Consider the following 15,850-nt stretch of genomic DNA (forward strand, 5'->3'; position numbering starts at 1 on the left):
CAACTCTGATTTTACAGATAAGGAAACTGAGACCCAGGAAAGTCCTGTGACCTACCCAACGTGAGTTGGGAGTGAGATGCATAGGAAAGAGCGCGAAGCCGCGGTTTCTAGACCCTCCTTTGCCACTCTTGCGGGCATCTCCTCATCTGCTTCCTCCGCTGGACTAGCTGGGACCCAGGGGGCTCTGGACATGCTGGCAGATTCCCTTTTTCTCGAAGCCAGGGTTGTCTTTCGCAGGGCGCAAGGCCTGAGGGCCCGGGGAGTCTCTGGGAAAATTGGAGTCCGGAGGCTGCCGGAGGACGGAGCTACCTCTGGCTTCGGACCCTGTCAATAGCGTGGCCGGGCCGGCTGCTGAAAGACGGGGCTGTCCCCCGCCGGCCGGCGAACGGGAGCCCGGAGGTAGGAAGCGGAGGGGTGGGGCACATGACGTCACGGATCAGAGCCGCCAAGGGCCGCTGTCTGTTGTCACGGCAACGACCAGGCAGGCGGCGTCTCCTCGGGAGCCCCGCCCCCTCGGTTGTCCATTCCTGGCCCGAGCTGCCTTTGCGTCACGGGGTCAGTGGGCGGAGGGGGTGGCTTTTTCGTCGGCCCAATGGCTGGGCAGGCCCAGTCTTCCCTTTAAAGAATGTTGTGAAGTGACGTCGCCGAACCGAGTTACCAACTCCTCCGGCCTCAGCTGCTCTGGTGTAAGAACCAGCAGGAACGCGAGCGCGCCGGGGAGAACTCGGAGCAGCAGCAGCAGCGGCGGCGGCGGCGACGCCCGGACCCCGCACCCCGAACTTCCCATCCCGACCCCGGACCCGGCGCCATGCCCTCCGAGCGGCCCTTCAAGCAGCGGCGAAGCTTCGGTGAGGCCGGGGCGGGGCACGGGGAGGGGGCTGGAAGGGTCCGGCCGGACTCGGCGGGGCGCCCGGGAGCCCCCTGCGGTGGGCAGCCACAGGCCGGCGATGTCAGGCACGCGGGGCGTCCCGCGGAGACCCGGGCACCGAAGGGCAGGCTCGGTCTCGCCGCCTCTATGGGGAGAGCTTCGGGGCCCGGCGGGAGGGGGAGGGCGGCCTCGCGGACCCGGCCTCCCCCCTGCGGGTTTGCCCTTTAAGGGGCGTGCAGGGAGGCCACAGCCGAGGCCCCTCCTCCGCGGCCCTGGCGTGTTTACTCCGAGTGTCCTGGGCAGGGGAGGGGGCTGGCTCGGAGCCAGGGGAGGACCGGAGCGGCGTCCGAGGGGCCCCGGTCCGCCGCCCCTCACCCGGTCGGGCCGTGGGAAGCTGCTTTTCCCACCCAGGCAAGGCAGGCTCTGGACCCCTGCCTAGATCGTCTGCGTCTGTGCAGGGGGTTTGGGTGGGTGGGTTCCCGAGTCTCGGGGCGGGGGGCGCGCGGTATGAGGGTCCCGGAACTGGGTCCGGCCCGGAGGCGAAGCCCGAGGGCTGGCCACGGGGGTGGGAGATGGGATCACCCCCGCCCCCTCTGTGGCTCCCGGGCGGTCTCTGGGAGCGCGGAAGCAGCTGCTGCGGGGAGGGAGCGTAGTCCCGAGCCTCAACGCCGCCTCTCTTCGCAGCTGACAGATGCAAGGAGGTACAGCAGATCCGGAAGCAGCACCCCAGCAAGATCCCGGTGAGTACCGCGCTCTGGGCCCCTCCAAATGCCCGTAGCTTCTGCCCTGCGTCGGCCTCCTCTTACCCCTCCTTCCTCTCGTAGATGATCATCGAGCGGTACAAGGGGGAGAAACAGCTGCCCGTCCTGGACAAGACCAAGTTCCTGGTCCCTGACCACGTCAACATGAGCGAATTGGTTAAGATCATCCGGTGAGTGAGCCGGAGGCCGCCCCCTCCATCCGCCCACCTCCCACTGACCCGGGCGGGAAACCGCCCCGCTCCGGGCAGCGCTGCCGAGTCCGACCTCAGGCTTGGGCCCTACTCGTTAATAGAGGCCGTGTCTAGAAGGGGAAAGGGAGATTCGCGGGTTCTCGGGGTGGTCAGTGTATTTGAATACAGCATTCAGTTCTGGGACCATCTCTGGAGAGGGTCATGGTGGAACTGGAACAAATCGACAGGAGAATTTAGTCACTATGTGACTAAAATATCTGGGATGGAAAAGAATTAGAATTCATGCTCTGCGAGGATCATTTAAAGGAAGCGAGTTCATATTTAGGCTGGAAAGTTAGGGAAGCCAAAACCCAAGTATTTGATGAAAGCCTCAGATCAGCAGAGATCGGTTGGATCAGGAGAAATAAACTGGAGTAAGAGGGGGGGGCTGCTTCAGGCTCTCAAATGGGGCAGGATGGATGGGGGTGACTCGGACATCTGTCAGGGAGGCTCATACTTGGGGGGACGGTTGGACTGGAACTCGGACAACTCAAATATCAGAGCTGGGAGCTTGGAGGGGTGCTTTTGTTTTGCTGCCCTTCCAATGGACTTCTCCTGTCTCTTCTCCTATGCAGCCGCAGACTCCAACTTAATCCCACTCAGGCCTTCTTCCTGCTAGTGAACCAGCACAGCATGGTGAGCGTCTCTACAACTATCTCCGAGATCTACGAGCAGGAGAAGGATGAAGATGGCTTCCTCTACATGGTTTATGCCTCCCAGGAGACCTTTGGCTACTGAGCAAAAAGGGTCGGGGAATATCCTGGCCCTGGGAAGACAGCAGCTGAGGGAGGGGGCAGCTCAGCTTCCTACTTCAGAACCATAAAGCTGCCTCTAACTACCCGTCTCTGGGTCCCTTCCCCAAGACCCAAAGCTGGAGTGGTTGGCTTAGATCAATGCCAAAATAAGGACTTTGCCCAACCAGGGCTGCAATGGAGCAGAGGACATCCTGTGTCAACAAGAAATTTTCATCTATCCCAACTCTGTACACATATCAACTCTCGGTGCTACCCCCAGACGCTAGAGCCGTGGGGGCTGCTCTCTGTCTATAGATGGGGGATGAGAATAGAAGATATATATATGGTTCAAACCTCCTGGTTTTGAAGGTGGCACCTGCTGAAAGTAGGGGAGGGAGAAGAGGGGGAGGTCACCTGTGGCCTTGGCCCTGCCTTGGCTCTGGTCTTTTTGTTTGTTTGTTTTGTTTTGTTTTTTTTGTTTTTGTTTTTTTTTTTAGGCACCTGTCCCTTCCATCTTTATTGCATGCAGTTTGGACCCGCTGGCAACCACTCTTTGGACTGAGCTTTCCCCCCGCCTGCTGTTTTCTTCCACATTATGTACCAGTGTCCTGGAGCACCAGCCTATTAGAGCTATCATTACTCTATATAAATAAATAAAAATTTCAAGTCCTACCCAGCCTGGGCCAATGTTCTCTCTGCCGCCATTGCAGTTACCAACTTTCCTGTCCACAGCCTCATGGACCCTAAAATGACCAAGATGTTCTGGGTCCCTTCGACTCCAGTTATTGGCAGTAACTGACCCAGCCTTCATCCTGGCCTGAGGCCAGTAATTCTCACCTGGCCACTATATCTCCAGGATCCCTCTGTCTCTCTGCTACTAAATAGGAAATAGTCAGGAAATTGGGTTTTTCAAAGGCACTTCTGGTAAGCAGTCTTGGCTCTGGGTTTCCAAACCCAAAGCACCTCCCATAAGATCAGCTAGTTTGACTGGACTTGGGTCAAGACATATTCAAGAGAGCCATATGTGGGCATTAAGTTCTGTGTTGTAAATTTTTAACGGCCTTACATATTCATAAGGGACTAATTAACCCCTATCCCAAAATGAAAAGGGGGGGAATGGCTGGGGAGAAGACACAAATGATGAGGAACGCTCTCCTTTACACTTAGCCTTGAGGTTGTGGGTCTCCAAGTAATGTCACAAAGGCCTCCCATTTCAGGTCTGAAGGCAGATGAACCCAGAGCTGGGCTCTCCTGTAAATATTCATCACCCCAGTCTCTGCTCCTCAGCTTAGCTTCTTCCATCCCTATCTTTCATTTTCAGACAACCAGTATTCACTAAGAAAAAGACATTTACATTTATTTAGCATCAACAACACCAAGGCTCTGCCTTACTTAGGTTCAAAGGGAAAAGGACTGTCCAGGCTTAGGGGTAAGGGAAGGGTATTTAGGGGTAGATTTTTGGCCTGGGCGAGTAAAGGGCAGGGAAAGAGGATATTGGAATACACTTTGGCCTGGGAGAATAGAGGCCGTGGGTAACTTGTATCTTGCTGAAGTGGACAAGAGATTCTATAGAAAGCAAGGGAGACAAAACCGGGTTTAGAATTTGGAAGGACGATGGGGGAAGGACCTGCTGGAACCATGATTTCCAGGGAGGGGCCCAAGGCAAACTGCACCATTTCTCAGTCGGGGACTACTCTTCCATCCATGCTGAAGGCTTCACTTCTCAAAAGGGTCCTTGTTGGCAGTTCTGAGGATCCAGGTCTGTATAGTCAAAGGCATCCTGAGCTCCCCATGACCTCTAAACCGAGCCCTCCCCAAAGCAGGGCCAAGATGAAGGGAGAAGGGAGGGGCACAGCAGTCCAGCCCCACCCCCAGTTCTCCCCACTTGGTCTCAGATGAGTCCATCTCCAGCAAGGCCAGCTGGCCCCTCCCTACTTGAGCACCAGCATGGCCTCCGTCCCATCCTGGCGCTTCAGGTGGAGACCATGAGTGAGGTAGTACTCCCGCCGCAGGAAAGCGTAGAAGTAATCTGAGATGAACAGGATCTGAGGAAGTAGAAATGCAATGAGGGGATTCCCATGTTTCCCAAACCCCACCAATAATACTATGGCTCTTACCCTCGGGGCTTCTACTTTAACGGAGGCCTAAAATGTCCCCCAAATCACAGCCTGTTAAGAGCTGGAGAGCTATGCCAGAGTAACAAAAACATTTAATAAGTGGGTAATCCTTTAAGAAGTTTTACACAAGGTTTGGAAAAATTTTGGAAATTTAATTCTTTTCTACAATGTTTTAAGGTTTGCAAAAAGCCTTGTTCCCTACTGACAACTATTAGTCCCATTTTAGGGATGAAATGGCTACCCCAAGGTCCCACCGCTCTAACATGATAAGGCTAGGTCTTAAATGTAAATATACGACTCCAAGACCTCTTTCCACTCCAGCTAACTAGAAAGGGAAGTTACCTCACCCCAGGGAGATTGTCAAGGCAGAAGGCAAAAAGGAAGCAGCAAATGATGGAGTGACATCTTTTATACACCATCTTGATTCTCTTCCACGGAAAGCCTGCCCTTCCCTTTCCCTGCATGGCCATGTTCTATGAACAAAAGGCTCAGACACCCATTCCTTTCACCCTAAAACTGCTAGCATGCTTCGCTGGTCCCTCCATTTAACTGTTTAAAAGTAATGGCTTCAAGCCAACTTCCAGATCTAAGGACAAGAGATGGCTGCCCCTTACTTAGCCAACTAGCTAGAGGACGTGCTGGGGCATTTTCCCAATAAGTAGTAAAGCCATGACTAGATTCAGATATCTTGACTCCCCTGCCTAATGGTTTTTTTCACTGCAATGCTTGGCTGTGACTCAAATCCATTACTATCCACTTCACCACCCCACCAAGAACACCTGACTGGCTGAGTACATTTTGCCATCACTGGATTAATTACCAGCCTGAGACTGCTCATGTCTCTAGCTTGACCATCTCACTGGAACAGAGAAGAGCTGTAAGCCCCATAAAAACACAAGTGATAGAGGAAAATGGAGACTGACATTACTTTAGAGCTGGTGGGACTCAAATCGGAGCCTCTAGGATAAAGCGTGTTCTCAAGTACAGATGCAGTTTCTATGTGGGGCCCGGGGAAGAGCAGAATGAGCCAGGGGAGTCGGGAGACGGCCCCTGGGAGAGCTACTTCTGCCCCTGAAAATTCATCACTTCCAGTTTTCCCCGCACTCTTCACCAGCCAGCCTTGGCCTCTCTGTCCTAAAGAGGTCAAAAGGAAGCAGATTCTTTAGTTTCGGAGAAAGCAGATCGGATCCAGCTGTGACCCGACACCAGTAGCTGGCAGCTTCCTTACAGAGAAAGGAGAATGAGATGGGAAATAAAGAGGTAAGAGGGCTTTCCGCCAGGCAGCTGCACTGAACAGGGGCTAAGGCTGGAGAAAGCATGAGGATGAAAAGTGTGGCCAGTCTGACTGTACTCCAGATGGAGAGGACAGCCCCTCCCTCCAGAGGAAGCCTCATTCTGGCCTGGAGAGGATGCTTCCTTGGGAGACATCTCTGACAATCCAGGAGATTAAGGGGAAAAAAGCAAAGTTCTGCACCCAGAATCATGCTGGCACTGGTGGAAATAGAGATAAATAAGACCCAGTCCTTATTCTCATGACAGTCTTAAAGAGAAACTATCCATACAGTGGTCCTCTCCAACAAGGGGGGAAGAAGAGGAAGAGAATAATCCCTGGTTGGATCTAACCAACCTAAAGCTTTGTTTGCCACCATTCATAAGGTAACAATGTTCAAGCTACAAACATAAATAAGATATGCATTATTATTTGTTGTATGAGCTGATTAAAATTTTGCATTCTTTTTATTTAAAAGAGTATAAACGAGAGCAGATCTGAAAAACAATGACTCACAAAATTCATTAGGCCTCATGTCTCCATTGCTGACTCTATTCCAAAAAATATAATAAAAAGAAAAGAAAATAGAAAAATATTTAAAGTTTCTCTGTAATAACAACAAAAAAGGAACTAAATAGCCAACAAACAGCTGAATTCATTATGGGATATTGATGTAATAGATTTTGAGTCAAAAGATTTGAACAAGTTTTCAAGAGAAAAAATGCAGGTTTATCAACAATTGTGAAAAGTTTCTTCATGTAGGTAAAGGAAATGCAAAATTAAAAACTTTTATGATAAAATTTCACACTCATCGAATCAGCAATTGATAAAAGGCAAAAATGTGAAATGAAATGAATCAAAATTATTAATGAAGGGGCTTTGGGAAGACACCTACTATAAGATACTATCCAAAGAACTGTATTGAAAATTAATTTGGAAAACAAAAAAAGTTACTCACATATAAGAAAAATAATTGCAGAAGAACTTTGTGTATTAACAAAAGGCTAGAAACAAAGCAAGTGCCAATTATCTGGGGAACAGCTAAACAAATGGGGGCATGAAAGTAATGGAATATTATTTACTATTGATATTATTACTATTTACATTATGAATATGAGAAATTCAAAGTTATATGAGATTTACATGGACTAATGGAGGACAAAGAAATCAGATCCAGGCAAAATTATATAGTCATGACTAAAATAATGTCAATGCAGACAATACTAAAAGACAGGAACTGAGACCTAATGAAATGACAAATATAGGTTCCAGATAATGAATACTGGAAAATTTTTTTGATAAAAATATAGTGGTTAAAGGCAGTTACTATACCAAATCATTTTACCCTAAATGTATTTTAGAAATTGTACTGTGTGAATGTGAGTGTGTGTTTTAATGTAAGAAGGCACTCTAGGGAAAGAATAGGTAGGAATGGGGGAGTAAAAAACAAAATGCATATTTAAAATATTTGATATAATGTAATAGAATATCATGATGTCAAAAATGGAAGGAATTATGAAAAGAGCTATAGGATGGCAAAGTAAAATTAAGAGAATCAGAGTTGCATGCATATTAACTCCGCTATATTTTGTAAATGATGGAAAACTAGGCCATAGCTTCCAGAATTTCTAAAGGTACAACAGAGGGTATAGAATAAAAGTATCTCATATTTGTCTGTTATTCATTAATTTTCCTGTTTTTGCCGTAATAGCTTAGGGATTTGGGTAAGATTTTGGATAAAATTTTGTCCCTTATTTTATTTGTTTTGTTGTTGTTGAGATTTACTAAAGTTATCATTTAAAACTGAATTGAATATTTTGTATTTCTCTCATAAAAATTAAATTAAGTTGATTTTTATTTATATATAGTCCTCACTTAGTTTTTATCCCTGATAGGTCAATGACTCTCAACAGAAAAAATGGCATCCTTCCCACTCCAACATAAAAAGCTGATTATTTTTCTGGGAACTATTCTGTGGAGTTAAAGGGGAAGCTGTTCCTGTTTCACATGTGAATTTACAAATGATGTCAGAAATCTTGTGCTATTAAGTGTGCAGCCCCAACCACAGGACTGACAAAGAACTGGCTTCCTCCAACTAAGAAACCGTTCTGGCCCCTGACTTCAGAGCCTGCATAGCACTGCTGTTCTGAACTACTCCCATCTCTGGCTGCTATACCCCCCATGGAGGCCTCCTACTTTCTGGTCCTATCCCTTGACAGATTCTGAAACAAAGCTTCTCCTCTGCTATACAGTGGTAATTATCAAATAATTAGTACCACGTGCAGAAAGATGCTTAATAAATGCTTCTGAGAACTGCCTGAATCATGCGTGCACATGGCACTTTACCTAATAAACAAAGAATTCTTCCTGCAGAAAAATGTAACTATTCAGCTGCACTCTAATTTATTTTAAAAAATCTTTAATTCAAGTAGTTTGTCCATTTTCATCTCGTATGATGACTCAGATACCAAACAGATCATAGATGAAATCCAAGCTGGAGTCAACACCATTTTAATGGCAATCAGGGATCAATTTTTTAAAGCATCTGAAAGATGACTCCCCCCAGACTGGAAAAGATCAGAACCTTACCAAAACAAGGAAACAAACAAAACAACACTAGCATTTACTGCCCTTATTCTTACTTTTTCCTTGTTTTAAAGTCCTTATAAATCATTACAAACATTAGAAGCAAGCAGAGGCTTTTGGAATCAATTTTCTACAGACAAATACAGATTTACTAAGAGAGACAGAGAATACATGACTTTTTTCTTAATTTACTGTTTGTGGATTTCAAAAAAAACACTTGACTCAGTACAACCAAATGAAGCTTAAAAGAATTTCTTTCAACAGGGTGTCTTCTATACTATAGAATTCTAAAATCATGCAAGGCAGATACAATCACAGAAAGACTGTTCAAAAATCTACTATCAACAAAAAGTAAAACAGCAAACAAGAAGACATAAGCTCAGTGTTTCAAAACTGTTGTGGATGTGCTATCTTGAATAATGACCAAAAAAAAAAAGATTAGATTTTGACAATGCTGATATTCACAGTTTAAAACTGTAGTAATTTGACACAATGTATTTATTACACAGAATCTTGGAATACTAAAGCCTTCTCAGTGACTACCCAAGAGTGGCCTAGCTACCCACGTAGGAAAAACTAAATATGTGAAAGGCACATACTATCTAGATTATGGCATTCAGTTGCATCAGTATACTGGATAGGCACTGGACAATGATATGAGTCCAGAAAAAAAGAGACTGGACTGAATCTCATTTAGGAAATGCACTGCACTGCACTCAGTTAATACACTGCAGTTAATGATTCAAAGCAATTGGCTGTTGAAAAAAATCAATATTGTTCTAGTGATACTATACAGCTATCAATTTGAAACCACTACAATTTTAGAAAAATCACAACTGTAGGGAGTCGAAGGGTAATGGAAATACACAAGCTGAATGTACGGCAGCAACCTACTGTCAAAGAGGACTTACTTGTACATAAGAAGCAGAAGACATGAAGGACATATCTGATGAGCAAATAAGCTGGACCAGTCATATAGAGGGAAGGAAGAATGAAAATTAGACAGTCAAGTGTTGCACTGGAATCCATAAATATTAAGAGAATCAGAATAAGGATGGCAGTGCAATGGGTGGTCATTCTCAAGATGATTCAGGAAAAAAAGGGAAAATATCATAAAATGACAAAGTATGAGGTGGGGAGACTATGATCTCCATCAACAAAGGAAGGATACATATTGTTGAGATCATGGATCCTTCATTCAACAATAATTCTCATGACCCTGGAAACTTGTCAGCAATAAAAGTCTTTTTTTTTTTTTTTTTTTGCTATAATGGAGAGATGATTTATTTGTAAATAATTCATGTAAAAATCAAAAACAATAAAATTTAACTTTTTAAAAGAATAAATGCCAGGCCCCGAAACAACTCTTCCTTAGGAGTATGACTATATACACCTTGATACACATAAAGAATTTCCTTTCCCTTCCAAGATGTTTAGAAAAGTTGAAAGATCGGGGCTTTATTTTTTTGCGTGCCCCATCCTTAGCACCTTAGCATCCTTAGTGCCTGGTACAAGTTAGATGCTTAATAAAGCATTCCTAAAATCACTAGTAGTTAAGCCTTTAAAAAGCAGAAAGGTCTAAGTATGGTACATCAGTTGGAATTCTGAATCTTAGAAGCCCTACAGCAACAAGATTTGGCCCTGGTAACTGCTAAGTATCAGTGATTTTAATAGAAAACAGCAGCTGTTTGTGGGGGAAATATTTTGAAAATGTATTCCATATTGTGGATACCATCAGATTTGGTCGATGTGATAGTTGGTTTCATTAAACTGATGTTTTCCCTTTCTTGTTTTATTGTTTTACAAGAATACTCACTAGGGAAACAAAGAATGATATAATCATAAATGAAGGTGATATAAGAGCAAAGGGAGAGAAGGAAGGAAGGAAAGGAGAGAGGGAGAGAGAGAGGTTGGCAGGGAGGAAGGAAGGGAGGGAGGAAAGAAGAAAGGAAAGAGAAAGAAGGAGGGAGGGAGGAATGGAGGGAAGAAAGGAAGGAAGGAAGGAAGGGAAAGGAGGGAACAAGGGGAAGAAAGGAGAAAGGAAGGAAGGGAGAAGAAACAGCTATTCAACAACAGAATGAGGGGCATTACAAGAATGAAAAGACTGTGTTATGGGCCAGAATTTGAAAGAAGGTACTAAGTGGAATCGAGACAATGGTTAAATTTAGTTTAGCATTGATTTAATCCTACAACAAATAATGGTTTCCTAGTGATATAATGATTGGTTTATACTCAGTGTGTAACATGTAAGCTAAAAGTCTCAGCCAGGGAGATTCAGAGATTCAGACAAGTGGACTGAAGGCTGGAGCACAAGCCCTCCTTCGATTCTCCACTGAAACCAAGACTCCGGAAGGCCTCCAGAAAACTAGTTGAGCCCCAAGTGAAGGAGATAGGACTTTGAAGGAGACAATAAAGGATTTGGACTTTAACCCTTGGCTACTCATGTGGTGATTACTGAACTGAAATGAAAGCTACTCCCTCCAGAGACCCCATGAAAACCTCAACAGAGAACATTACATTTCAGAGAGAACATTATAAGATCAGTTGGGTGTGTAACGGAAATGCTGAGGGAATTCTTTTATTGAGTAAAGGGTAAGACTAGATGACCTCTCGGGTATCTTCTAGTTTTAGGATTTTATCTTTTTTTTTTTTTTTTTTTTTGGCAACAAGCACAAGGAATGCATATTTTGGATCCAGCCATTGACTCTTTTCAGAAGGAGCAACCCCTTTCCCTCCCCTATCTCAAGAACCATGAAAGTGCTTTCTGATAACTTGAGGTGAGTTTAGCATACCTGAGAATCATATCCTAAACTTGTATACACATTCATCATGACCAATCTTAATGCCCTTCTTTACTGGGGATACTAGGGATACATGTCTGGGGGCCCTTTAAAACTGGTCCTGCTGTGAATGAGAGAATCTGAAGGTTCAATTAATTATGATAAGAATGAGCTAACTATGAAACAAAGTCTTAGTTATTCATACAAAAAAGCAGCTAACTCTACTCTCAACTGAGATTTGTAGAACACAAGAACTCCCAAGGAAGACAGGCAAGAAACTGCAAGCAATGGCATTCAGAGTGGATGCAAGCAGGAGCTCTATTTTGGATCTGGAACAGAGGTCCAGATTACCAAATTAGCAATTACTATCAATATAACTCCAATAGCACTTACTCGTATATGACCTTGTGGCATCTCTTCTAATTGGTATCCAAAGCTACCATTTACACATCTTTTGTTAATATTTAGATTCCAAGTGGTTATGCAATGTGTTTCTAATTAGACTAAAGATAGAGATAACATGGATTTTGTTTCTCTAAATTATCCATATGCCCTAGCACTGAGTCCTCCCACACATAGTAAAATAGTCACTACACTTGATATGGTTTGAGCAAATATGCTACACAATCACTGATAAGAGCAAAGGTAAAGTTCACTATTCTATTCTGTGGAATTCTGAAAGAATTCTTTTGAATTGATGCCACAAGTTAGAAAGGAAATAACCACTTGGTAGGGGAAAGGAGACCTGAAATTTGAAGGTAAGTATCACTAACTAAATGGTTTGGGTCATTTCCCTTCATCTTTATGAACGAGATGAGGTGAGCTATCTCAGGATAGTTGTGAAAACTGAGTAAGGCTTCATCTACTTCAGAGTTGGAGTAGGTCTGAAGGTCCTTGATTGACTCAAGGGCATACCTAAGTCCCTTTCCTGCTATCCTCCCATGACATCATTTTCTTCCTACTTCAATCAAATCTGCACAACTATGTACTTATTGGCCAAGTTCAATTTCTTGGGTAGTTCCTGCATTTAGAATGTAAGACCCTCAGCCAATGAGGGTGAGGGTCAGTGGTGGGAGAGGTATTTGTGTTTGGGACTATTTAAATGTCAAACCTGTTCTAAAAGGTGCTTCCTCCCTTCAATTGCCTGCTTGATGGGTGGGACGCCCCATTCTCTGAGAACATAAAATAAACTTTTGTTTTGCTCCTAGAGATCTTTAAAGTTTTTTTTTTTAAATTGGTGACCCCTCACCATTTGAGCCATACAGTTTTGGGGGGTCGTCCGGGATCAGTTGGTGAGTAGGCAAATTCTTGGGTGCTAGCAAGGTGATGTCCTGCCCTGATTTAGGCAGCCCGCCAGTATCCAGGGGCTTCTCCTTGCTCTCCAAGGTAAAGCAGGCCCGAAATGTAGAAACTCAAGGCAAAGGAAAGGGAGAAACTCCATGGTAAAAATTCCAACCAGCTTGGTGTGAGGACAGATTGGCCAAGTTCAATTTCTTGGGTAGTTCCTGTGTTGAGAATGTAAGACTCTCAGACAATGAGGATGAGGGTCAGTGGTGGGAAGGCATGTCAAGCAATGTGCTGCACAGCAACCCAGAGATAAGCCCCCTGTGAGTCCCTTGAGTTGAGTTACAGACTCTGGAGGGGTGCTCTGGACAGGATAGGATAGGCAAGGCCTTCTTGGGTGACTGAGGTCAATTGGCGACAATTGACATGTTTGTACGTTTTGGAATTTAGATTCTATCCAAATTCAATGGATGTGGCCCAGTCCCAGCCAGTTCTGGAGGAAATGAGGAAAAAAAAAAAAGATCAGAAAATACTGGTAGATAGTCCCTTGGGAAATGTATTAAGTAATTGGAACAAACTGCCAAAATATAAAGGAAAAGGCAAGAAAAAAGATGATAAGGTATTGTTGTTTTATCTGGGGTAACAATGATACAGGTGGAAGCACCATTTGACCTAAGTATGGCTTCCTTGAAGACTGGGTGTGCCAAAAACTAAATTTGTATGTTAATAGTAAAGAATCTGTTCATCCAGAGGAGGTACTATATTTGAGACTATAGCTTTCCAGGGCCCCAATAATGTAGAGTAAGAATCAAAGTGAAAAGGGTATAAAGGAAGTATAAAGACTTTAAAGACACAGCAATGGGACCCATTGTTAGCTCTCCCTCCTCCATACTTAGCCCCACCTCAAGACTTAATTCAATCAGCCCCTCCAGGGGCCTGAGGGCACAGGAGGACTTAATTCAATTAACCCCACCCAGGCCCTGCAAAGGGCCATTTTCTTCACTAAGGAAGGAATTAGAGCAAATTCAAAGGGATATCCAAAATCACCCTCTTCCAGAGCCCCAAGCCCCAAGCCCTAAATTGTATCCCTTAAGAGAAGTTCCCTTGGCTCTGGGACTTATATAGGACTGCTCCCCTGAACACCACAGAAGTCAAGACCTTTAAGAAGGAAATGAGGCCTGTAATAGAAGATCTCACTGGGCTAGCAGAACAATTTGATCAATTCCTGGGTCCTAATCTTTTTACTTGGCGAGAACTTTGAATATTCTCTTCTCACAAGAGGAGAGGAGCAGCTATGAAGGAGCAGCATAGGAGACACCCTCGAACAGCAGGAATAGTCCCAGCTGACCAGAAATACCCTTTAGTAGATCCAAATTGGGATCACAATAACCCCATATATCGGGGAAGTATGAGGGATCTTAGAGAACTGATAATTACGGGAATACAAAATGCAGTGCCAAAGACACAGAACATGAAAAAGGCCTTTGGGATGACTCAGGGGAAGGACAAGTCACAAGCTGAATATCTGAGTAGACTAAAGCTAGCATGAGGATATACTCTGGATTTGATCCTGATGACCCAGGAGTAGAAAATACCTTGAAATTCATTTTGTGACCAATGCATGTTCAGATATCAGTAAAAGTCTTTGAGGGGTTGGGAATGTCAAAAAGGAGGGCATTATACAAAAAGACTGCCCCTAGCAGAGGATGTTAAGCTTGATGAAGATTAGGGGAGTCAAGGACTCTCATCCGGAACCCTTGGTAAATTTAAATGTGGGACCCCACCAGAAGACACTTGTGCTCTTGATAAGACACCGGAGCATTCAAATCTTCAGTAACCTGTTTGCCTTAGGGGGTTAAATTATCTAAGGAGACCCTGATGATTTCTGGTTAAAGGAGAAAATTTTCTTATATATGGAAAAAAGGGAAACATTGGGTAGATTTCTGCTTATCTTAGAAGCAGGAGTAAACTTTCTGGGGAGAGTGTTAATAACTAAACTAGAAATTGTGTTGATTCCACATGGACCCAGCATATATAACCCAGTAGAATGGCACTAAGGAATGAAGAAGAGCAGACTAGGATAAACTCTGAGGTTTGGGTGGGACCTGGCAATTCAGGCAGAGCAGACATAATCCAGATAAAAATCACACTGAAAGACCCTAGGGAGGTGGTAAAAGTCAAACAATATTCAATTTCTCTAGAAGGAAGGAGAGGTTTGTAGCCTGTGATACAAGGCTTATTGAAAAATGGACTAATAGAACCCTGCATTTCACACTTCAACATACCCATGCTTCCCTTCAAGAAGGATGGGAAATTGGGAAATACATGTTAGTTCAGGATCTAAGAGAGATTAACAAAATCATATTAGCTTTCCACCCTGTGGTTCCAGACCCATATACCATTCTGGACTGGATTCCTAATTCTGCAGAGTGGTTCAGTGTATTAGATCTGAAGGATGCATTGTGGAACTGCCCTTTAGAGGAGAGTAGTAGAAACCTCTTTGCTTTCTAATGGGAAGATCCAGAGACTGGAAGGAAGCAGCAAATGAAGTGGTGCCTCTTGCCCCAAGGCTATACTGAGTCCCCAAATCTGTTTGGTGGAATCCTTGAAAACTGCATGGGAGACTTCTAACCAGTAATGAGAACTTGTGTGTTACAGTATATAGATGATCTATTAGTAGTGGGGGATACAAGGATACAAACCAATAGTTGTACCACTGATCTATTAAATTTCCTGGGAGGATTGGGGTTTAGCGTATCAAAATTGCAGAAATTGCAGTTTGTGGAGAGGGAGGTGAAATATGTAGGGCATGTGATTAGTGAAGTCAGCAAGAGATTGGACCCTGCCAGAATTGAGGCAATATTACACATACCCAAACCTAAGACAAAGAAAGAGCTATGCAAATTTCTGGGGTTAGTAAGATATTGTCAGACATGGATAGATTTTTATGCTGCTATCACTAAACTCTTGTATAAGCACCTGCTGGAGGAAAGTTCAAATTCTATCATATGGATCCCACATGAGAGTGATCAGAAGTTTGAGGACTTAAGGCAGGGGTCCTCAAACTTTTTAAATAGGGGGCCAGTTCACTGTCCCTCAGACTGTTGGAGCATTTAGAACCTTGCATTAGAAATACAAATGGTTGGGGTGATACCTGGCCCTCAGAAAAAATAGTTAAAGAATATGGGCCAACCACCTGGGCTCAAGATGGAAATTGGGG

At 44.5% G+C, this 15,850-nt stretch overlaps 2 protein-coding genes across 3 annotated transcripts in view; one reads left to right on the forward strand and one right to left on the reverse strand.

The window, feature by feature from the left end:
* The first annotated feature begins 549 nt into the window (after nucleotides 1-549).
* Nucleotides 550-3,269, forward strand: MAP1LC3A (microtubule associated protein 1 light chain 3 alpha). The gene is made up of 4 exons (XM_003756924.4): nucleotides 550-848; nucleotides 1,553-1,608; nucleotides 1,693-1,799; nucleotides 2,435-3,269. The coding sequence occupies exons 1-4, from the start codon at nucleotides 809-811 to the stop codon at nucleotides 2,595-2,597; spliced, it is 366 nt and encodes a 121-aa protein (XP_003756972.1). The 5' UTR covers nucleotides 550-808; the 3' UTR covers nucleotides 2,598-3,269.
* Nucleotides 3,270-3,924: 655 nt separating this feature from the next.
* Nucleotides 3,925-15,850, reverse strand: part of PIGU (phosphatidylinositol glycan anchor biosynthesis class U) — a 104,946-nt gene continuing 93,020 nt past the window's right edge. Inside the window, exon 12 of one of the 2 annotated variants that reach the window (XM_003756925.4) lies at nucleotides 3,925-4,638. In XM_003756925.4, the coding sequence (XP_003756973.1) occupies nucleotides 4,525-4,638 (114 nt within the window). In that variant the 3' untranslated portion in view covers nucleotides 3,925-4,524. The remainder of the gene's footprint in view (nucleotides 4,639-15,850) is intronic. The other variant, XM_031953882.1, reaches the window with a different exon arrangement.

The sequence above is a fragment of the Sarcophilus harrisii genome, chromosome 2 (assembly GCF_902635505.1).
Source record: "Sarcophilus harrisii chromosome 2, mSarHar1.11, whole genome shotgun sequence".
NCBI classification, from domain to species: domain Eukaryota; kingdom Metazoa; phylum Chordata; class Mammalia; order Dasyuromorphia; family Dasyuridae; genus Sarcophilus; species Sarcophilus harrisii.

What these genes read in the sequence shown, in the direction of transcription:
- MAP1LC3A (XM_003756924.4), top strand. Translation starts at nt 809, where the DNA reads ATGCCCTCCGAGCGGCCCTTCAAGCAGCGGCGAAGCTTCG. An exon ending in AGCACCCCAGCAAGATCCCG is followed by an intron (nt 1,609 to 1,692) that starts GTGAGTACCGCG and finishes TTCCTCTCGTAG; the next exon opens with ATGATCATCGAGCGGTACAA. An exon ending in GAATTGGTTAAGATCATCCG is followed by an intron (nt 1,800 to 2,434) that starts GTGAGTGAGCCG and finishes TCTCCTATGCAG; the next exon opens with CCGCAGACTCCAACTTAATC.